The sequence below is a fragment of the Trichoderma atroviride genome, chromosome 2 (genome assembly GCF_020647795.1).
Source record: "Trichoderma atroviride chromosome 2, complete sequence".
In the NCBI taxonomy this organism is placed as follows: domain Eukaryota; kingdom Fungi; phylum Ascomycota; class Sordariomycetes; order Hypocreales; family Hypocreaceae; genus Trichoderma; species Trichoderma atroviride.
This window is the reverse complement of record NC_089401.1, coordinates 5,554,511-5,577,271: the sequence shown is the minus strand read 5'-3', so window position 1 is coordinate 5,577,271 and position 22,761 is coordinate 5,554,511. Positions and strand designations below refer to the sequence as shown.

At 50.1% G+C, this 22,761-nt stretch overlaps 7 protein-coding genes across 7 annotated transcripts; 4 read left to right on the top strand and 3 right to left on the bottom strand.

Annotated features, from left to right (window-relative positions):
• Positions 1-93: 93 nt before the first annotated feature.
• Positions 94-3,518, bottom strand: TrAtP1_004676 (uncharacterized protein; the record flags this gene model as incomplete). Its single annotated transcript, XM_066112408.1, has 6 exons — positions 94-859; positions 914-1,586; positions 1,645-1,996; positions 2,065-2,273; positions 2,355-2,748; positions 3,438-3,518. 6 exons carry the CDS (start codon positions 3,516-3,518, stop codon positions 94-96), a joined length of 2,475 nt encoding a protein of 824 aa, XP_065968492.1.
• Positions 3,519-7,390: 3,872 nt separating this feature from the next.
• TrAtP1_004675 (uncharacterized protein) lies at positions 7,391-8,791 on the bottom strand (the record flags this gene model as incomplete). The annotated part of the gene is made up of 2 exons (XM_014084129.2): positions 7,391-8,595; positions 8,725-8,791. The coding sequence occupies 2 exons, from the start codon at positions 8,789-8,791 to the stop codon at positions 7,391-7,393; spliced, it is 1,272 nt and encodes a 423-aa protein (XP_013939604.2).
• Positions 8,792-9,485: 694 nt separating this feature from the next.
• Positions 9,486-10,442, top strand: TrAtP1_004674 (uncharacterized protein; the record flags this gene model as incomplete). The annotated part of the gene is made up of 1 exon (XM_014084128.2): positions 9,486-10,442. One exon carries the CDS (start codon positions 9,486-9,488, stop codon positions 10,440-10,442), a length of 957 nt encoding a protein of 318 aa, XP_013939603.1.
• A 94-nt stretch (positions 10,443-10,536) lies between these two features.
• TrAtP1_004673 (uncharacterized protein) lies at positions 10,537-12,499 on the bottom strand. The gene is made up of 3 exons (XM_014083409.2): positions 11,939-12,499; positions 11,717-11,872; positions 10,537-11,646 (listed from the first exon to the last, which is right to left on the bottom strand). The coding sequence occupies exons 1-3, from the start codon at positions 12,450-12,452 to the stop codon at positions 10,592-10,594; spliced, it is 1,725 nt and encodes a 574-aa protein (XP_013938884.2). The 5' UTR covers positions 12,453-12,499; the 3' UTR covers positions 10,537-10,591.
• Positions 12,500-14,749: 2,250 nt separating this feature from the next.
• On the top strand, positions 14,750-15,580 carry TrAtP1_004672 (uncharacterized protein; the record flags this gene model as incomplete). Its single annotated transcript, XM_066112407.1, has 1 exon — positions 14,750-15,580. One exon carries the CDS (start codon positions 14,750-14,752, stop codon positions 15,578-15,580), a length of 831 nt encoding a protein of 276 aa, XP_065968491.1.
• A 1,759-nt stretch (positions 15,581-17,339) lies between these two features.
• On the top strand, positions 17,340-19,873 carry TrAtP1_004671 (uncharacterized protein). Its single transcript, XM_014083499.2, has 3 exons — positions 17,340-17,680; positions 17,747-17,895; positions 17,958-19,873. Exons 1-3 carry the CDS (start codon positions 17,430-17,432, stop codon positions 19,811-19,813), a joined length of 2,256 nt encoding a protein of 751 aa, XP_013938974.2. The 5' UTR covers positions 17,340-17,429; the 3' UTR covers positions 19,814-19,873.
• Positions 19,874-20,064: 191 nt separating this feature from the next.
• Positions 20,065-22,001, top strand: TrAtP1_004670 (uncharacterized protein). Its single transcript, XM_066112406.1, has one exon. The coding sequence runs from the start codon at positions 20,114-20,116 to the stop codon at positions 21,869-21,871; it is 1,758 nt and encodes a 585-aa protein (XP_065968490.1). The 5' UTR covers positions 20,065-20,113; the 3' UTR covers positions 21,872-22,001.
• The last annotated feature ends 760 nt before the right edge of the window (positions 22,002-22,761 follow it).

The window sequence follows — 22,761 nt, the reverse complement described above, 5'->3', positions numbered from 1 at the left end:
CGTCCTTTGTATAAACTTAATACCCTGAGCTGCCAAGCTCTTCAAAAAAAAAAAAAAAGTATATATATATATCACTTATCTTTTACCATCACTTTATAAATAGCGCCCATCGAAATGAGCTGAGCCGGCCTCTTGGCTGCCCGCCGAAGACATGTTGGGAGTGTTGTAAGCTCTAAAGTTACCACCATGGTGGACTTGAAAGGCAGGCTGCTCCCCATGGGACATCATGACCGAGCTGTAGCCATGTGAGTAAGCCTTCATTTCATCCGAGTCCATGTCTTGTTGGTACTCAGCGGAGCCATCGGGGTCAAACTCGTCAAGGCTGAGTTCAGCCTTTGCAAGCTCTAGATTTGCTCCCCGGTAAATATGGGGGCCAATGCTTGAGCGCCTCGGCACTGCTGGATTGGTGGCAGAGCTCATCGAGCGCTCTCCTCTCATCGCCAGAGGGCCCATATCCTGGGTATCAATAGTTGACTGGCTGGCGTCTGTCTCCATATGAGAATAGTACTCCATGACATCAGACGATGACCCTCCAATGGGAGTAGAGGGTTCCTGCTGATTGCGTCGAGCGGTAAGGCTCTGTCTTCTGGTATGCAAAACTTCTTCCGGGTCACCAATATAGGCATCCGGCAAAGGGAGCTCAGATTGCTCGCTTGTGGCCGGAGACTTTGAATGCTTTCCGACATCTGCCAAAAACGACTGCAGAATGTAAAGCATTCTCTGAGCTTGAACATCTGTGGTTGCGCAGTAGTCCATGATTTTAATGGCGCTCCCAACGGACTCTGCATAATGTTCATTCTCGTATAAACCAGCAAACTCATTACTCAAAATAATCAAGGTCGCTGCAAACAGGAAATATCTGACACATCGTGTTAGTGAATGCCCTTGGGAAGGTCAAAGTTGGTATACGTACAAGATAAACGGGTTACACCGCGGCAAATACTTTGCTTCGAATGCCGCCTGAATAATCATCACGGAATGAGTCGACGCAGCCACGCATGCTTGAGAAAACTTTTCTGCCCTCGAGAATGTCCGATGAAAGGGCTCTCCATCATTTGAAATAGTTGGCCGCGTCTTTACTAAAATGTCAATAAAAAAAGGTCTGCATAACAGAAGGATGGAGTGATAATGAAGTAGCTGCACGTGTAAGATGGGTATCCCCATCTCCTTGGGCGCCTTGCCGTTGAGAAGGTCCTCTGCCGCCAAAGACGGATGGGCATTCAAAGCCCATAGCTGGCAGTCGTCGACAATCTCTTGGGCTAAATTTGTTGAAACCTTTTTCTCTGAATAAACTTTCTTGAGCATTGTGCTGATGGTCGTGTAGATTCGGACCGATGAATCAAGACCGGCCTGTCTGATATCCTCTTCTTCTTGAGCTGATTTGGGCGACTGATCTGCCGGTAGGTACAGGACATTACTCGAACAGTCCTCTTCGTATATAGCAGCAGGTCGCCCAAGAGCCGTGGCAAGGAATTTATCTAGCACAAAGAGGCTTCTCCAGACATTTCGCCTTGCAGTTTCATTCTCAAACTTCATTTCAGTTTCCTGGTGCATACCAAGGGAATATGCAGAACGAACGGCCATTCCTAGACTAGGTTGTTAGGGCCAAAGGTCGATTGATCAAGCTCAACGGGGTCAACTAACCGCAGTATGCGTATGCCGCGTTACGCTTCGATGTAATCAACATATAAAACGCCATCAATGTCCAAGCTTGAATCATCCAAAAGTCTGCATGTTCAACTGCGTTAAGAGGATCGCTTAGACACTTGGCAGCCCGGAAAAGAGCTTCGGCTCGCTCTTCCGGGGCTTCTTGCAAACTTTTAATCATCAGATCCTCGGGGCTGTTCGGGACAGGCGTTGCAAGAGCAAGACCAATCGCCAAAGTAAGATAAACTAAACAAAGGGTGGATGAGTTGACCTCTAGCGGGGTCTCATAACAGGCATCTAGATATTGATAAAACGTTTTGGCATCAAACAGCTCAATTAGAGCACTGGTCTGCGGCGAGTTAGACACCTATGAAACAAGAGGCTGAGTGGGAAAAGGGGAAGGATCTTGAACCTTACATTCACAAAATAAGACTCAACTAAAAAATTCGTTACATCTCTGTTTGGTAGCATATAGGGAACCATGGCACTTGGAGTAATTGACGCAGCGGGCTCCAAGATGTGATGCCGGTTGGGGTCATCCGTAAACGCCGATGGGCCGGTAGTGTTGAAAACAATCATACGAATTAACTGCAGATAGGAGAGGGTGGATGAATCTCCAATGTAAACTGGCAACAAGCAACGGCAATTAGTCAAGTTTCTTTTTCATGCTCCAGCATCAAAATCATGGAGGATCAATTTTTACTTACGAAGCCTTTCCATGGGGTCTTGCAGCATTCGGATATGGCCGATTATTTCGGCTTCCTCGTCTGATTCCGACCCTGTGCTTTGGCGAGAGCTCTCATCGCCCTCGCTGACGGAGCAAGCCTCATGGACATTGGGAGAGCGCTTTGCCTTGCCCCGGCTTCGTCTTTTGGCCTGTCGCACGGGTTTGCCTTGCTTGGTCGCTTTCTTTGGAGATGTTTCGAGCGTCGCCTCGCGGCTGGACGTGGCAGCGACCGTGTCCACGGAGTCGGAGGCGTTGCTCTGGCCTGTCGGAGATGTTGCATGGACGGACATGAGCTTCGCAGGGCCGCGGCCATCTGTATAGTCGCATATCAAGTTTCTCTTGATACACGTGTTGCACGGGTGAAGGCCATTGCACTTGGAGGCACAAAAAGTCAGCGCGTGCAGCGTACATAACCGAGACGTTGAGAGTCGCATGCAAAGCCTTAGCGAGGGCCCTTTTCATGCAGCTTGGCTGGCTTTTTAATGGCTTTTTAATATATTACAGGCGGTTTGGTAGTCGAAAGAGGCAATGCGTCCGCCTGCCAGCACACTTATGCCGGCTCAAGCCATGTTATAGCCGGGCGCCAGCGTCCAGGCCGGCGTTGATGTAAAAGATCTGTCACATTGCACAGACAGACATACACGGGCTGGCTGTACGTATGCTGTGCGGGCAAGGCAACAACAAAGCAAACAGCTCGCCCGCATACGTTTCGCTTCGCTCGGGGGAGTTTGCTGCAGCCAGACCAGACGATTTTCGCATTTTCTCGCATGAAGTGGCCGCACTTTGGGATTTGGACGCATGTTGGGGGTGACATGCATATCGCGACATTCAATAGTCGCCAACTGAGGTGTGGCAATGTGCAATAGCGCAGACATGGTCGCGGTATAGTTTGCTTCCCCTTGTGCATGTATATGTGTTATGTGTATGTGTATGTGTGTATATGTGAGGTGTGTGTCTCGGAGCGTACAGAGGAGAAATGACAAAATCCAATGTCCAAGTGTCCAAGTGTCCGAGTGTCTGGGGGCCAAAGGAATGAGAAATGGCTGATGACTCGTAGACTTACCTTCTGCTTTCTGCGCTTGCAAGAGTCACAAGCACGCGCAGTCCTCTGTCTCTTGTCGTCTGGAACTCTTGGTCGGGTCATGGCGGGCGAAGAGCGCTGCGCATCTGATAGATGCCCTTTCGTGTGAAGCTAGGTATCGTTCTTTTCTTGTAATGGTTCCTAGAAGCGGGCGCACCAGCTACTGTAGAGCAATTCACGAAACCTCCACGACAGCTTGTCTACCGTCATCCTGTGCTTATAAGTTCTTGTTTCAAGAGGCCCCCCGCGTTGAGAAGAGTCTCAGTCGAGAGAGTCGGGGAGAGTTTAGATTCGCCCACGTGGCGGTAAGGCACAAACTTCCCCCAATGCAATGATGAGAGGTTATCGCCCCGTCACTCCCCTCCGATCAAGGGTATATACCAATGTTGGTGTTAGACCGCCAGAAAAAAGAGCTTTCGAATTGATATGGCCGTAAGCCTGAATCGGAAGCATGCAGATGGGAAGGACAGCTGATGAGATAGGCCGCCTTTGTTCATGGGACGAGCTTCAACACGGCCCCCCCCCCCTGGTGCAGAGCCACAGCCAACACATCAGCTTTTGATTGACGGGGCAGCTGGATGTAATGTCAGACTGACAGTAACAAAGCTTCAAAAGATTGTGACACCTGGGGAAATATCAAGCTAGCAAAGAAGGGAACCGGTGTACGGCTTGCCTGACGTGTGGGTGGGACAGGAGCAAAATACATACACGCCCCAAAACCAAAACTGCCTGGCTTCAAGCATATGCCGTTTGGTGGTCTGTGGCAAGTCCCCATTGGGCTATTGAGGAGATAAATGGCCCCGAGTGATTGGTAAAGAAGTGCTAGGGCCGGGCACCCGCCTGATGGTTCCAACATGGCTTGTTTGCTGTCCCCCCAAAAGTCCTCTTGGCGTCGGGCGTTAGATAGGTACCGCTGCCCATCGGTGACGTAGCGGAGATCTCCCATCTTCAAGGCTCATGGTGTTGGACATTGGATATGAGGAGGCGTTGATGATGTGTCCTGCAAAGAGCATGAATACGGAAATCGTGGCGTCAAGGATGAGTTCAGCCCCTAGCCCCCAGCCTTTTTTCTAGCTGAGCCTCGCCGTGGAAACCGACATCAAGCAACAGACCCTTGTTAATGATAGGCAGCTAATGTCTTTGTCCGAGTTAGGAGCTTGGGGCCCGGTTGGGCTTGCATCGATCGCGCGCGTGAGGTGGAGATGCTACTACTAGTACTTGCTCCTTCGCCATCTCAGACCGCTCTGCAGCTATATACATGGCATCAGTTCAATGTATCCCAATTGGGCATGGACTTATGGAACAGTGCGACTCTGCTGTCTTGCATATAACCATCCTGGCGGTCTACCTAGTCAATGCAGCAACCCTGGGAAGCTTTATTGGCAACTGAGACATCGCGGAAGATAAGGAGATTTCGAGCTGCTGCCGTGACCATGTTAGCGTGGGATATATTTTGTGATACACACCAGACAAACCTTGGATAGCTCATGAAGCTCATCCAGCCAAGATGTTGAGAGAAGCAATGTACAAGGCACACTTGTCGAAAGGACGTAGCGCGCACTCTTCGACTCTTGGACCAAGTGTGAACTACAAGACCCTTCTTTTTTAACGCTCTAGCTCGGCGAATTTACACTTGGTCATAAATATGTACCACAGAAGCTAAGAGACTCAATCGCTTTGACACTTGCTGACGAGAAATTGAGAATAGCAAATGCAAGGGAGGTCCGTACATGCGGTCTAGACGAGAAGCAAAGAGCGAAACACTGTACGACTCTTTTGACATGGAGACCGAAAGGAGGCCTGGCATGGTACAGCAACGCTGCTTCTCTAAGCCACAATCAAGAAAAGCCACAAAGAATATCTCCAGAATCCACTTGGAAAAATCGAAACATTACAGTATCTCTTCAGAAAAGATACTGGGAGGGCTCGTGTAAGCGCAAGTGTGGACGGGCCATTAAGAAGTGGAGCGCTGGCTGTCAGTCTAACGAGACCAATGCGATGAAAGTGCATAGTTGGGCATCGCAGCCTTGTGCATATTTTTCCCTGTATGTGCGTTGTTGGAACTGACGTGTGCACCCGTTTGATTCCAAGGGGTGAGGAGAGGTGAAATTTTGTTTCTTGAGAGGAGGGCATGAGCGTCAGGGTACACAACACATCGTCCGACCTCTTAAAAGGGCTTTCTAGCCGCAAGATGAAATTACCAGGATATTAAAGTAAGACAAGATTCGTATACGATTCCTCGCGTGCCAAAGCGTCAGAATGACGGAAAGATGTGACGGCCCGCGAGCAGAGGGCCGGTGGTTTAGGTACTGATGTTCTGCACTCGCTCCCGAACTTCGAAGTGGTAATAAATGTCTCACGGCCTTCAGCTCCGTGGCCGGCGAATAGCAAGGATGCCTTCTCGCGCTCGTCTCATGCAATCACTCATTCAGTAACATCCCAGGTCTGTATATATCCACCCAGTCAATCAATATACGCGAGCCCCATAGAAGGTTCGTGCCACTTGGCAAGCATAAAGGCACAGCAGCAGCTGACGCCGTAAAGTGGTTTGACGCGAATGGCCTAGCCCTTGATGCCGCGTTCATAGCGTACAGTAGACACTTCAGCGACATAGTGTAGTCACATGCTTCTTGACGTGCTTGTGCAGCAGCGGTTGATGCAAGTGAGCCCCCCCTCGCAGCAGTAGGCTGAGTAGCAGCATGCAAACCAGTGTCCATGGAGCCCGGCGAGGACGAGCATCGATGACCACGCAAGTCTAGACCGTATACTAGCGCCCGCTGAAACGCTGAGAGGCCTGATGGCTGGGAGCATCCCTTGCGCCACGTACCGTACCTGATGCATATCATCCACGCCACACTCACCGAGTGTACCCCGCCATCCAATGGCAGGGCAGTAAGCTACAGCCGGTGTAGAGAGACGAAGGTCTGGCTGCCGCGCTATGGGATGCTTGGAAATGAGCGGCCGGGATGCCGGGCGTCCCATTCGACGTCTCTGAGATGCGACATGGCGACGAGTGTCCACGTGCCTGATCACCCTTGCATTTGGTGGAAGAGTGGTGTGGCCGGCTTGAACAAGCAAGAATCAATTCGGAGCTGAGACTGCGATGCTGTCCCTGTTACACGGTATGGCTTGGTCAGTAGTAAAGGCGCTAGGCCATGAAAGGCGGTGCTACAACGGGATCAGAAAACGCAACGTCGTTCAGGCCAAAGACTCATCAGCCATCTCCCGCTTGTGAGACAACTTTCAGCAACATTGGATTAGACGGCTGTTGCTCAATCGCATTGGAAAGCAAGGCGGACACTGGGGTCTTGGACAGGAGGGCACTGGCAAACAGGAGTATGTAGTATAATTTGGGGGCCATGAGAGGTAGCAGTAGAATATGCATGAGACAAAGCGAGCTGCGATTGCTCCGGCGTGTGACTCTCGCTTCCAGAGCCGAGCCAGTCGGGCATGACGCCGCTCACACATAGCACTAAATAGCCTGCTCGCTTGCTCAGCGTTGGTGAATATCCCGGTTCACACCAGTCTTCATATTTTTTAGCTGCGAGACGCGGCAAGCTTCTAATTTCACTCAACACGCCGTGTCTCGGACGCAGCTTGGTATGGATATCTGTGGATGATTGTTAAATTAGTCGCCCACAATAACATCATACATGCGTTGCCAAGTAGACTGAGGTTACCTTGTAATCGAGAGTGAGGCCACTAAGAAGCATGAGAGGGCAAGCTGTGAATGCAAAAAGATTAGACGTCACCCCCTTGACAAACGGCCACACACTCGCCTTGCTCAGGGTCCATCCATAGCAGGTAAAGAGACAACTCATGTTTTATGAAACAGGGAAGACATAAAGTAACAATGAAGCCAGTGTTCAAAAAAAATATTTGAAAATCTAGTTTTGGGGGGGGGATAATTATAATTACATTTCGGGGTTTCAAAATCATAGCAATGTTTCGGGTACTTCCTCCAGGGCGAGCTTGCACCGCTCTAGAAACAGCTCGGCCCTGACTTTCTCTTCCTTGGGGACAAGTAGACTGAAGGTGTGAATGTCGTCGGCAGTGACCCTAGCAGCCGGTCTAGGGGCGGGCCGTCGAGCTGACGGAGAGCTGGCCTTTCTGGCAGAGCCAGCCAAGATGTCAATAATGTCAGATTTCTTAGCGGATGTTCGCCGAGAGGTCGCAAATGAGAAGTCAGGGATTGTGGGAACATATGACCCCCGGGAGTATTTGTTGGTCTTGGCCTTGCTTAGACCAAGGACCTCGTCAAACAGCTCATTCGTGGTCGGCTGGCGGGGCACGACAGGCAGACGGCCATTCGCAAATGCAGTAGCTTTGGAGATGAATGTGTTTATTGACACAGAAACATCGGCGGAGTCCTGGAGCCGTCTCTGCAGCTCGACTACGTTTTCCAATGAGATGGGGAGCTCCACTAGGACATTTTCCGGCTTGGGCGCAGCTTTGGGGGCCTTGGCCTCTGATGGCTCGGGGGCCTTAGCCGATTTCTTTTCAGCTACCTTGATGTTGCTCAAATCCAGGTGAGCCAGTTTGGTGAAATGCGAGGACAAGGTGGCGGGTCGGTCGGCGTTAATAGCACCAGTGTAGGCCAAGACATCGCCTTTCAGTAGTCTTCCGCCGGGTCCTGTGCCCTTGATTTTGCTCACGTCCTCTTTGCTCAAGCCATGCTCCTGAACGAGAAGGCCAACTGAGGGAAGCAGCGGGTAGCTGTGCTCGTATGTTCCGCTGGCAGCAGACTCTGGTCTTTGGGCGGGCTTTGCAGCAGCCTTTGGCTCCTCCTGCTGCGAAGTTGGAGCCGCTGCGGGCTGTGAACCGGCCTTGGGCTGCTCATCTGCGGGCAGCTCCAGGGCGCTGATATCATCTCCGGCATCGGCCAGAACGGCAATGCGCGTGCCCACCTGGACTCCTTTGCTGCCGTCCTGAGAGACGATCTTCATCATGATGCCATCATCCTGGGCTTCCACGTCCATGGTGGCCTTGTCCGTTTCGATCTCGAGCAAGACGTCGCCGGCGCTGAAGGCATCGCCCTCCTTGACCTTCCAGCTGGCGATATTTCCCTCTGTCATTGTCGGGGAGAGGGCCGGCATGGTGAAGTTTTGGGCGGCGAGGCATCGCGAAGAAGTTGTGAAGCCTGTACAAGGCACCAAGCCATGTCAGCTATGCTCTCTTTTTTACACATTGAATATGTTGAAGCGTATGTCTCTCTTTGTCATCCACGCCCTGGTGGGGAGCTGCGCGAAGCAGCCGGCAGGAGACTTACCGCGAGAGGTCGCCCGACCACCTGCGAGCCGGGCTGAGATGCGGCACGCCGCCGCGAGTGAAGCCATTGAAGCCCAATTGAGCGCAGAGAGGCAGACGCGGGTTTTAGTTGGTGATGCTTCGAGCGAAGGAGGCTCTACTGGCAGATGAGAGCTTTCTTTGCTGTTGGGAATCGGCCCTGCTGGAAGGCGTGCACAGACCATCCAACTTTTTTTGGTGGGGTGCCAAAAATTACGTGGGCAAGATTAGCAGGCTTGCGGTTTCATACAAGCAGCTGAGTTTACACGTTACGAGAAAGATGTATGTACTCAATGATTTCAGAATTATATATTTGATAGATTGGAAAAGAAGTCCTTGACATCAGTCTTCTATTACTTACTACTCTATATACTGTTATGCTAAAAGGTATGCTGCGCTGCGACCTTGAAATTCGACGCACCTGATATAAGGCGCATGGATCCACAAGCGCTAGCGCTGAACGGTGTTTTCAAGCAACTTCAGCGCCAATGCCGACGCCACGGCAGAATTAGGTACAGGCCTAACGGCTTATCTTAGCGCTTGGCCATGATAACGCCAATTACAGGGATCGACTGATAATTCTCTGTAAGTGGTTGCTTAGAGAATGATGCTGCGATAGATTCGCCAAAGCAGCAATTGCAAGTGATGGCTACCGCTTTATGACGACTGAACCCGGTTCGCCATTGATCAGCCTCTTCTTCCTCCAGTCAACTGCGCAAGCCGACCCACCATTGCTATTCTGGCATGGCGAGCTTCGCGAGAGGCTTCCGCCTCGTCCACTGCCCTTGGGCCACCCTCACTCCACGAACTCTTCTCCCAGACGCCTCCTCCGCCCAGTCCCGATTCTTTACAACTTCGCTGCGGTTACGAGCATCTACAGCGCCGAAACCTCAGCCCAAGCTCCGTAAAGATGCCACCCCGAAACCGACAGCCAGCCAATCGAGCTCTTCACCACTTGCCTCCGCTTCAGCAGCTCCCAGCCGATATGCCTTTGTCAAGAATTTGGCGTCGAAGCCCACGCCAACTCTACTGTACGAGGCGCCTTCACATTTCTGGTTCTACTTTGGATGCTGGTCGAGCGGCTTGACCATCATCACCTGGACGGTGATGACGGGCCCGACTGCCGTTCAGCAGCCCGAAGGCGTCCCGGTGTGGGTTGGCTATACCCTCGGAGCCTCGTATGCTCTGCTTGGAGCCATGGGCTTCTATCTGCTCTCCAAGACGCCTAATATTGTTGGCAGCATCCGCGTGCTACCACCAGTCCAAGCGGCCGGCCAGACTACTGCGCGACCAGGAATAGCCTCTGCCGTGCCCCAGCTTGAAGTCAAGGTCAAGCGCATGTTTCCCATTTTAAACCCCAAGGTCATTACGACGCCACTGGATAATGTCGCACTGAAGACTCGATTTTCGCTTCCAAGCGAATATGTACCGGAGCTGAGACGAATGGAGAAGCAGCTTGAAGAGGAGGCTCGTAAGAGGGCATTATGGAAGTTCGACACCGAGCACCTCCTCACCATGCCTTTCCGGAGAATCGGCCGTGCGTTCAAGAATATGTTTAATGGAGTTAGAGCGGCATGGACCGATGTGGGATACGGTATCATCAAGGTGGACGGGAAGCAGTACAAAGTGGACGTTACAAGAGGATATGCCCACGATGGGTTCCGAACATTGGAGCGTATTGTAAACATTGGTTTCAAATGATTGGAAAAGAGCCCTCACGAATGAATGTACAGTATACCGATATATGTATAAGTAGCTAACAAGACAAATTACGATTAGTTCGATTGTGCTGTATATATGTATATTATTAAATCTGTAGCAGCCAAAACATCACATCACCCATTCAAATCCTACCATTGAAGCTCCTTGACTACGCTATTATCCCAATACTCGCATCGCTGTCTCAACCTCTCCCCTGCAAACACTGGATTGGCTTGTGGCCCTTCTATGTATGAAGTACCCTCATTTGGTCCTCCAGCAATAAATACCTTGACCTGTCCTTCCCGCTCAAAGGCCGGAGCCCACCCCTGAAAAGTGTCATAGTACGGCAGACCTGGTCTCCCGACGCTGGCAAAAGTCGACCAGGACCTTGAAGCTCTGACTTGGAGCTCGTGGTCAGCAGGTGATGGATTAAATGGCAGCCCACTGACGTTGTAGTGGGAGAGGTTTCCAAAGATGTAGGCGAACTCGGACGTGTGGACGGGGCCCAGGCCGGCTGGGTGGCCGAGATGCTCCAGGATGGGATCCAAAATAGTCTGATTCCATTCGTACAAATAGATCTGATTTCTATTAAATTTGAGAAAGTTGGCAAAGTAATATGGCTGGCATGTCATGATGATATCTCGAAATATCCTGGCAGCGCGATAAAATTCTCCCGAAAGGTTATTGTTTGCATGAAAATTCTTCACGGAATAAAGCTCAAGAAGAGTCTGCAGATGATCGTCTGATAAACCGGGTAGATAATCAGCGATAAAGTCTCGAGTATCATTGGCGGTGGAGATGTTCGTGTTGGTAAAAAGCGTAACATCGTCGCGGCACCAGCCCATCATGATGACGAGATCTCGAGCAAATTGCTTTTTGTGAATAAGCGTTGAAGGATAATCCGGTAAGTAGTCCCCATCTACTACTGGAAGCCAATTATGGCCAATATTAACATCTGGTCGATGGGTTGCGATCGAAGCATCAAGTACAGCTTGCATTTCGTGATCTCGAAGACATGAAAGGGTTTCGACCGAGTGTAAATCCGTTGTATTACACCCAAGAAAGTCGACGACGGCCTTTGTGGCATTCAATGTGTAATTAGCTGTGATTCCGGGCTCCATTGCCTGGCTCTGGCAGATGGCTTGTTGGAAGGGAACAGGTTTCGTGCCGCCGTAGGATAAGATGTGAGCGCCCACCGAAAGACCTAGATCGACTCAAATATTAGAGCTGGGCTTTGTACTTATGCTGTGTTTGATGAATATTGTCCGCCATACCTCCAGAAGACTGCCCAAAGATGGTGACTTTCTCAGGGTTTCCACCAAAATATGCGATATTTTCTCGAACCCATTCCATGGCTAGGCGTTGGTCTCTCAAGCCGGCGTTTTCAGAGCCAGTCTCCCTGAGTGCTGAGGTCTGCGCGAATCCAAAGACTATTTTCAAGTAATTAGCTCTAAATAAACCCGTGCGCGTCAAATACGTCAAACAGCTGGACTCACCCCCAAGGCGGTAGTTCATGCTGACATGAATGACTGGAAGCTTGTTCTTGACCGATTCGAGAACCAGGCCATCTGGAGAAGTTGTAATCTCGCTATTGGAGCCAGCCCAGAAGCTGCCGCCATGGATATATACCATGACAGGCAGAGAAGCATTGGCCTCTGTCGCTCGTGGCCGAACAATGTTCAAGTTTAAACAATCTTCTGAAATAGCGGTAATATTTGTCAAGGACAAGGGCACCATCCAGCTTCCCAGAGGCTGGGGACAAGCAGGGCCATATGAGTCCGCCTTGACCATACTTCCAGGGACAGGTATATGGGGTCGAGGAGGTTTGAACCGCCAATAATCACCAGTGTCTTGCCCATACGGAACATTCAAGAAGGCCTCTACCCCATTGCGATGAATGCCCTGATAGGTGACAGGTACTTTAGGGATGATTGCCAAAGGAGGTGCAGCGGCAAGGCCCGTGAAGGCCATTGTGCCGAGTATGGCAAGCATATAACATATCGACAGCATGGCGGTAATGTGCTCAATGAGGCAAAAGTTGAAAGAGGAAATTAGAAAATAAGAGAGATCTAAAGTTCTGACGCGGCCGTAAGAACTTAAATCGATCTGGCTTGGCCAGGGGTACATCATATAATGTACTTCTAGGAGACTGAGTTTTGTAGGGCCACGAGGCGGTGGATCGTCAGGCGCCGCTGATGGCTAAAACAATTCTAGTAACATAAATATGTTGGACGAGGTATTTGTGATTAAAGAACCATCTTACTGCAGTAAATAGGCGACGGCGATGTTTTTTTCATTATACCAAGTGCAGAAGCATGTTGAGATGTACACGCCACATGGGAATGCAAGTAAGAATGCACTAATTGAAGACAATTTCTGAAGTAGCATCAATGTAATACTAATCTACCGTGTGCAAAGCAAGAGTGATACTGCATGTGATGTCTGGTGGCATCTATGTACATGTCAGCTTAGAGGACATGGCACATAACGCAACCGACGATCGAGTATTCCCTGCATCGTGCACTACCTAGGTCCTAGGTATAGAAAGTAAGAATTAACCCTCATCTATAAATATTAATAGGCACCACCAATTTATTTTCAAAGGCTTGTTGTATAGGTACGAAAAAGTCGCTTCTCTGCCAACGTTTGGATGTGCAAAGTACATGTACATATAATGGAGCAAATATCAGCCCCCAAAGTCTCTCTTACTCCTTTCATTTTACTCCTCCTTGCCTATTACTTCAAGTCAGCTCTAACAGAAGAAGAGATACAAACAATCTCCATCCATGACCGCTCTTCTTTGGCAATCGAATAATCGAGTGTACACGTGATAAGACAGCCCAAAGGCGGAGCTCCAAGTTCGTAATACTACCAACAAGGTAATTAATTACTTGTACATGCCGATATAGGGAGCTCCGCCTCGTAGGGCTGCTACTAACATCAGATCTGCCGATTTCACCAGGTTTACACTTATGAGCAGATCACCCGATCGCGTTGGCCCCCACTTCAGTTTGCTCTCAAGAATCCTTCTGCTGTAGGCTTTTGCTGATGGTGAGGGGGGCGCGGTCTTGGCGGATGGACTGGATTTTCTTTATACTAAAGCTGCGCTAGCAAGGAGTGCCTAGGCGATAGAAGCAAGGATCGTAAAGGGTATTTCGTATACATCTCGCAACATGGACCATCTGCTATCTAGAAACAGAAGGTAATGGCGGCAAAGACAGGTGATGTAAGTGCCTGCAGACCTATTGTATAGGTAGGTAGGTAGAGATTCTTAGAGAAAGAGGGGCAAAGCCTGGAAGAACTAAAGAGCTCGGGAGAGCAGAGGCCGAAATGTTTACTCATTGTGATGAAAGGCTGTTTCACTTGACATTGATGCCGAGCCAGCTGGGTAGCCAAACAAGAGACTACAGCATGACCCTTCTCTTCTCCTCTCTTCTCTCGACCGCTTTTCCCCCGTTCCCTCCACCAATACGGTCGACATCTTAGGCGAATCTCTCTCATGCGTGTGAGTGGAGGTGAGAGTGCCGGCGCTCGACAGCTGCCGGGGGCCTACGCGCCGATACTTGACAAGGATCCCGTACTCCATAAACCGTTTGATCGTCTAAGTGGCATAGCTTCATGTAAGGGACACTGGCCTACGGGCCGCCCATGAGGCCGCTGCTTACCTCGCTGCCTAGCTGTTCTTCGTATTGTCGTATCTTTACCAATTGCCAGCGCGAGTCAGCAACCAAAAGACTGACTCCATGTCCATGTATTGTCTCGTCGCCGTCGCTGCTCCGGGTGACGTGGCTAACCGTAGGATCCGCCGCCGCAATTGATGTCGCCGGGCGGGATACGTCATTAGAGTCGCAGTCGCTTAATGCATACACGTCTGGGCTGTTTAGAGAAAAAAATGCTCGTATCTATATGGTGGCATGCATCGATCCTTTGCAGCCACGACGGACAGGCCACTTTTGCTTCGTACATGTACATACATATGCAGGATGCGTATGCACATGCATCAATACGTGTAGGTAGTAGAGCAGTCCAACTGATCAACACGACATGGTAGCAATTTGACCTAGGCCGGGTCGCTGTTCTGAGGAGCGTTTGCTTGGGTCGTTTTAAACCTTGTTGCGATTTTGCAGCATAACCTCGAATATAAGTGCACCAACTGTAGCGCGAAGCTCTAAAACTCTACATCACCACTAAAACCAGGAGGCATCGCAACTGCCGGGTTTTAACCTTCAATTCTTGTCCATCTCTCGCTCTCGGTTTCGTTGATTCTTCATCATCATAGCCTCGTGTCTTGGTATCGAAGCTTCAATATGCCGGCTCAGACGAAATGGCTAAAGGCTCATGCCACGCCAGCTGGAGAAACCGCACAGGGCGAAAACTATTACTCAGACGACGTGGATTGTCTCATCGACTACCTTGAGGGAAATATTACGGCTGAGGAGGCTGCGCTATCTATAACCCAGGTTTTACTCGACGAGGTCAACCCACCTACTCAACTATACCGGTTTATGGGACTACTTTGCGAAGCCCTGGTGGAATCAAAACACGACAGGGAAAAGCTGTTGGAGCTCCTCGCAGCCATCAAGAGAATTCCGCCGGAAGAAATCAACTGGCCTGCCCTACCAGGACTCCTTCCCCTGTGGAGCGACTTATACCGACTCCATACCCGCGGCCCTAATGGCTGGGAGGTAATAGGAGAGCCGCTACCCGACAACAAGAAAGCTGAGCTGCGCCGCCGTTATGAAGAGATTGGTACGGTCGAGGCCACGCTATACGTTCGAGGACTCGGCGGCGTTACGGAGAATTGGGTGTACGAGCTGTTGAACTTGGCCAGTCTGAGGCGTCCAGGCCTCGATGTTGTCATTGGCGAGATACACTCATGGCTGACTGTTGCGGGGACAAAGTTGGTAAAAGACTTGGATCCAGACGAAGTGAGGAACTGGCCTAGGCCGGTGCTCGGTGGACAGCCTGGACAGCGGCTTTCGGTTGAGGCGACAATGGCACAGCATTGGGAGGCGTGGAGACGCTCTTTGCTGCAGATTAGCGAGGAGAGGGACTTTTTGACTGATGAGGCGAGGCGGCTTGCAAGGGAGTGCCATGCGATGATGCAAAGGCCTATACAGGCACAAAATGGGCAATAGTAGTACGCATATGGTTAATCTAAGCGCGCAAACATTGTATAGAAAAAGGACAGAAGATGATCTAATGTTGACTTTTTTCAAGGCATGAATGATATCAAAACATGGATTGATTTGTTATATATAAGCAGGTATATATAATTTGGCCTCATACCGAGTGTAGTGTTAGTCAAATAGGTATAACTGTGAGATGGATAGTTTGCCATGTCCATGTCAAAATACATACATATAAATGTATATGCTAATGGCATGACTGATTCCATATGGAGATACAAACGATTATGTGGCCTATTTTGTCATGGCCTTGGTCAGAATGAAGCGCCTCTACATGGTGGCATTTATAACAAGATGTGACATTGATCTACAATCCCCGCGCGACTTGCTGTTCTCTCTTTTTGTGATGAGAGACGTGAATGACTCTAAATGAGCTAGAGCTATTGATGATCCTTCAACAGGTTACATCTACAACTGCAATAAGCATGCAAGCGCACGAAACGTATTAGAGACTACAACCATAGATATGTAGTGTGAACCAAAGCTTCCAAAGCGCACAATGAAGCACTACAAAAGGAAGAGAAGCTCATCATGCTGCATTTTCAAGTTACCATGTGCAAATGAGCTGATCCTTTCATCCGAGCTCGGAAAGACATTGCCCTGTGTGTCTGTAGGCCAGCTACATGTAAGTACTAGTCCGCAGCTGTGGCACTTACACCACCGCCGATGCCGCGATGCCGAGTGATTTGTCGGTCAGGCATGTAGCCGTAAAATAGGTTTATGTTGTCATTGATTATGGCCTTTGTAAGAGTTGGTACAAGACTGTATAAGTGGCACCAACACGAACGTACGAAACGCGTCATCTCGAGTCTCCAATACCAAAAGATAAGTTAATGTCAGATAGACACCTACCAGCTTCTAGTAGACATTACCCCACGCATGCTTGCAATTATCAATAGCGTCCATATGCCGATGTGACAGGGCTCTCCACAGCTGGAGTCCTCTATGCAGAGGCTGGGCATGTTATCTGGCTCTCTTCATTGATAACCAATAGTTGTTCACACAACTCCTACTAGGCAATAGCTGAGCTCCATACAAGTGTACTATTCTCAAGCCTTTTTGCCGTAGTGAGTGTAGTCGCGGCAGATCCAGGAACCAAAGCAAACTCTTACGCCACATTTATCCCCGAAAGCAGCTAAGCACTCTGGAAACCTGCAGTTGCCAGCGAGCTAAAGGTCCTGAAAGCAAACTAGAAACGTTACAGCAGTCCACTATGGAGATTGGCAAGTGTCTTGGCCATATGCTGGGGAATGGCTCTCTCAAGTAGGCACAAACATATGCCGATGACCCTGATCGGGTTACCGGCGCCGACGACCGAAGAGATTGATCCAATGCGCAAAGGTAGCATTTGATTGCTTAAGCCTGCACTAGGCAATACCCCCATTTTGTCTTGCATGCATTGAAACCACAGAGCCGGGCTGAGGCCAGTCTTTCCCCCATCAGCTCCCAGATCGTGCCGATAACGACTATCCACTCCTAGCAACAACAAGACACGAACCCGTCATCGGCTTCAACTGTCAGATGCCTACACGCCAATGAGATGCCGCCTTTCCTCGACCCCGGTCCGGCCAACCTCTTCGCGTTTCCACGTGGTTGTTACATCGACGCTCAGGCTTCCAGAAAGCCAGCAACCCCCACATGCCAGCTAGCTTCATGCGGTGATGACATCCATGCCCGGAGTCCTCCTATAAGAGCTCGGTCCCTGAGCTGTCAAAATGCGTCTCCAGACACACCAGCTCTCGGACCCTGGGAGAGCAAATTGTCCCCTTGGAAAGGCCCAGCAGCTTGACCGCCCTCGATGCGTGCCTCGAAAACTTGTGTCTGGCTGCTCTCGGCCATTGGCGCCGTTGCCACCAGCAGCACCTCGTCAACGGCCGGAGTCGAGTCTCTTGTCAAGCGCCGTCTCCCAAACCATGCAAAGTCCTTTGAGTTTGCGCTTGAGTCGCCATCACACGGATCTACTTTGACCAATGATAGCTACACGGTTTCCTCAATCAGGGATGGAAAGATTCGAATTGAGGGCACTACAACGAGTGCCTTGCTGTCAGGGTGAGTCTTGTTGGAGTTGTCCTGGTGTCAAATGGCGAAAGAGCAATAATTCTGATTGAATCCAAGCCTCCACAAGTATCTGTCCAGCGAGGCAAATGTTGATATCTGGTGGTACATCGGAAGCCAGCTAGATCAAGCTCCAAGGAACCTTCCAAAGCTCAAGTCTCCTCTTACAGGTACCAGTGTAGTTCCCTACCGCTATCACTGGAATACAGGTAAGCTCAGATGTCCCTATCCCAACTCCCATTTGAACTGTCGACTTAACAGCGCCACACAGTCACGACTTCTTATACGAGCGCTTTCTGGACATGGGAGGACTGGGAGACACAGCTGGACTGGATGGCGCTTCGCGGAGTAAATCTGGCCCTCGCCTGGATCGGTGTCGAGAAGATCTTCATTGACGTCTTCACCGACATTGGCCTCAACGATGAGGAGATCAGCTCCTTCATCAGCGGACCTGCTTTCCTTGCCTGGAACCACTTTGGCAATATCCAGGGATCTTGGAACGGCAACATGCCTGGCAATTGGGTTGACGATCAATTCGCCCTGCAGCTCCAGATCTTGGATCGTATGAAGGAACTCGGCATCACGCCCATTCTGCCAGCTTTCCCAGGATTCGTGCCGCGCAACATCTCTCGCGTGTTTCCGGGCATTTCTCTGTCCACGAGTCCTCTCTGGGAAAACTTTGCAGAGGACTTGAGCGCTGATACATATGTCAACCCATTCGATCCGCACTTTACTCAGCTGCAAAAGTTATTCATTGGCAAGCAGCAAGAGCTCTACGGCAATGTCACAAAGTTCTGGACCCTCGATCAGTTCAACGAAAACCAGCCGCTCTCCAGCGACCTGGGCTACCTTCGAAACGTCAGTCAAAACACCTGGACTGCCCTCAAATCTGCCTCGCCAGACGCAATCTGGGTGATGCAGGCCTGGCTGTTTTCCGCAGACAGTTCATTCTGGACAAATGATGCAATTGAGGCTTTCTTGGGTGGCATCACGGAGGATTCAGACATGCTGCTTCTCGACTTGTTTGCTGAATCGGCTCCGCAATGGCTCCGCACCAACTCCTTCTACGGCAAGCCTTGGATCTGGTGCGAGCTTCACGACTATGGTGGCAACATGGGCTTGTACGGCCAAATTGAGAATGTGACCATCAACGCCATGCAGGCGGTGCGAAACTCGAGCTCTCTGGTCGGATTTGGTCTGACCATGGAAGGCCAGGAGGGCAATGAGATCATGTACGACCTGCTATTGGACCAAGCTTGGAGCCCCAAGCTCATTGACACTGAGACTTACTTCCATGACTGGGTCTCAGCCCGATATGGAACCGAAAATGTCAAGAGTTTGTACACCGGGTGGGAGCTTCTCCGCCCTACCGTTTTCAACAATACAAACTTGACAGTCAATGCTGTCCCCAAGTCGATACTGGAGCTGACTCCCAATATCAACGGTCTCTTGGGCCGCGTTGGCCGTCATGGCACCACCATCAACTACGATCCGGCCGTCATGGTGGATGCCTGGACAGAGCTCTTCAAAGCCGGCCTGGAAGATGTGAAGCTATTCGGCAACCCAGCGTACCAGTACGATCTTGTTGACTGGACGCGCCAAGTCCTCGTCAACAGTTTCGATGGCCTCTACAAGGATCTTGTTACGGCATACAATAGCTCCGCCAACGCCGCTGAGATTAGATCTCGCGGATCCAAGCTCACTGCTCTGTTAAAGACTCTTGACGCTGTTCTCGCAACGAATGAAAACTTCCAACTCGCCACCTGGATCGCCGCAGCTCGCGCAAGCAACCCGTCCAACACCAGCTTCCTCGAGTACAACGCTCGCAATCAAGTCACTCTGTGGGGACCTACTGGGCAGATTGAAGATTATGCGTCCAAGCAGTGGGCTGGACTGGTCGGAGACTATTACCTCGGACGATGGCAACAGTTCATCGACTACCTTGCAACGACAAAGCACTCGAGCTACAACCAGACTGCCTTTTACCATAAGTTGCAGGCTTGGGAGATTCAGTGGGGGAATCAGATCTCTGGCAAGACTTCCAAGGCTGCGAGTACAGGGGCCAACGAGGTTCAGGCTGTTTTACAGACAACTCTCAAGACCTGGGGTAGTCTTTTTAAGCTTTAGAACTTTGACAGTCATAATAATATAGCTAATCATAATCTGATAATGGAGTTGTTTTTATAACTACGCGTGTTCTGAATTTATGTACACCTCGTGTATACCAAGGCTGATCTGGGCAGTGCCAGGCGCTGAGCCGCTGTGCCGCGCCATGGCCGTACGCCAATGAAAGCCGTTCTATAGGCGCTGAGGCTGTGAACTTTGACGGGCCATCTTTCTCGACTAACAGCCTTATAGCCAGTCATCTTACCTGTACACTACTTTCCTTTCGCCATCAGCCCCATCATCACCCGCTACTCAAACGACATGATTATATTCAACAGCAACTGTACGATTCCCCGTGGCGTTGTACCTTTTGTTGCCGCTCCATATATTCGAGGAACTCTCGATATTATATGGGGTTGTTGCAGCATCCTGCTGATCTGCACATGGTCGATTCTACACATGAACTTGCCTTTACAGTCCACTTTAAGCCCAAACAGCAGGAAGCAAAAATACCGGCGCGCTTCACTCAGACTCTTGACCAAAGCAAAATGGATGCTTCTTAACATTCTCGCTCCAGAGTGGCCGCTGGGCAAAGCTTGGAGCGACAGCATGTCTGTGAAACTTGTCAAAGACAGGTTTGAAAAGTTGAGAAAAGAGGACAAAGTTCCGTGGAGTACCACGCACATCTACTTTGCCAACATGGGAGGTTTCGGCATCAAATTTTCCCCTGCAAACGCCGACTCAAATACGGAATCGGTTTTGACGACGGATGCCACTCCACAGGTCCTACCAAACAGTACCCCCCCTCTCAAGCGGTCTGCATGTGCTTCAGAGTCTCCGGTATTGCCCCCTACTAGACAATCGTCGGTTACACATGATGGAGTAGCTCTTCATGATCAAACCCCGGGAATTGTAGAACGCATTCCTACGGATACATACCCTTTAGAGCCTATTGAGATATCTAATGGGACGGACCGAGGCCGCGATCAAGGCCGTGACCAGTTCGACTATATCCGAGGAAAGCTAGATGGGCTATTGAGACGCGACAAATTATCTACCGACGTGCTACAGAGGGCCATGCCACGCCAAATCGGCGAGGTCGACTGGCATGTGGACGAAAGAAATAGGGACACGGCTGCTCAAGCCTTGGACATTCTTGAGTGGAATCAATTTCGAGACCCATGGGAGCAGACAAGATTTCTCATCTCATGGGACAACTGGTTTTACAATCTGCGCGCGCTGCAGGGCGACCTCTGGATCTTGGACGCCAATCAGCTACTCTTGGCCCGGGAAATTGGCATTATCGACAGACTTCCGGCTGTGACTGAAGACGATCTGGGCGACCGCAACAAGGGCGACGCGTTCGTGAAGATGGTAGCGCTGGTTCAGATCGGCTGGTTTCTCTTCAATCTCATCACACGCCTGTATCAACGCCTTCCCACATCACAACTCGAAATCATGACACTTTCCTTTGCCATCTGCTCCGGCATCACATACATGCTGCTGATCCATAAGCCAAAAGACGTCAGCTACACAATTACCATGCCCGCCTCACGCTATCCCGAAGCTTCTGAGCTGATCCGTCTGGCCTTGTTAGGTCCATTCACGATGGGGCCACTCAGGCGCACCGTCTGGATTCCAAACAACGCCGTACACATTGACCACCGTGGCAAGTTGTCAACGAGAGCAAGCCGCGCAAATCTACTCTCTGCTTCAGCATTTGCCCTAGTCGTGTTTGGGTGCACCCATTGCATAGCCTGGAACTTTGCATTCCCCACCGAAGCCGAGCAGATGTTGTGGAGAGTCAGCTCCATCCTCACTGCATCCGCCATCCCAACTCTGTCTGCGGTCAATTATCTGGTAGCTAGATTAATAAATACATTGAGGCCAAATTCAGAAGGGATCAGGGCCAGGATTCCTTGTGAACTATGGGTTCAATGGATCTTGGGTGGTGGAATTGGGGTAGCTTTCCTAGCCGCACGGGCTTTCATCATATTTGAAGTCTTTCGGTGTTTAGCTTTCCAGCAGCCAGAGACATTTCTGACAAGCTGGCCAGCCAATATCCCTCATGTCAGCTAGAAACAGCCTGTCGGGATCAAATGAAAAACAAAAAGTAATATTCGATAACTTGGCTTTTGGTCGTCGCAAAGTCTCAATTTCCACATGTAAAGAGTCAATTCCACAGAGCTTCCTGTCTATTAGAATTTTCAACAGTTTGTTCTTTTAGCTCATTCTTACTGTGTGATTCCAATCATGCATAGAAACTGAAATCTCCATGTGTGGAATTATTAGAGGGCCTCTTCTTTAGCAGGCTGCTTACTGACTACTAATTCCCGTATAAGACGTCAATACTTGCATGTTCGGGGTCTGAAAACAGCTATCCAGACTTGGGGTAGTCCTTTCAAGTTCTAGAAATATGCCAGAGTCATAAAAGCATAGAAACTTGCAATTCATAGTAAACCTAGCTATGAATTTCCTTATACAAAGGCTGGTGATCTGGCGTGGTATGTGCTTATTATACCCTGGCTCGCCCTTGAGACATTGCTAATGAAAAGGCGTCAGCTTGAGCACCCTGACGCATCCAATGCCAAGCACTATTTCCTTATCTCACAACTACAATTACATTAGGATAGGCCATGTGATGAGTGTAGATCAAAAGTTACAGGACCCTTAAATTCTCCTCACATGCAAGCTCAGTCTGTGCTACAAATAGTCGGCCGGCCAATCCCGCTCTTGGATCAAGTTCCACGACACACAGAAGCCACCTAGTCTGTGGAGTTGTCTCTAAAAATACAGTCTACGGTCATTCGCTGGATAACAAGACGGTTGTAAGAATAGACGGATCAGACGGATACATGCATCCTCGAGTCCTAGCATTTCCGTCGGAACCATGCAGAAACTAGTACTTCGCAGCGCAATCCAAAAGCTTACATGTCGATACATGTATTCGCCTATCGCTATTCGGTCCA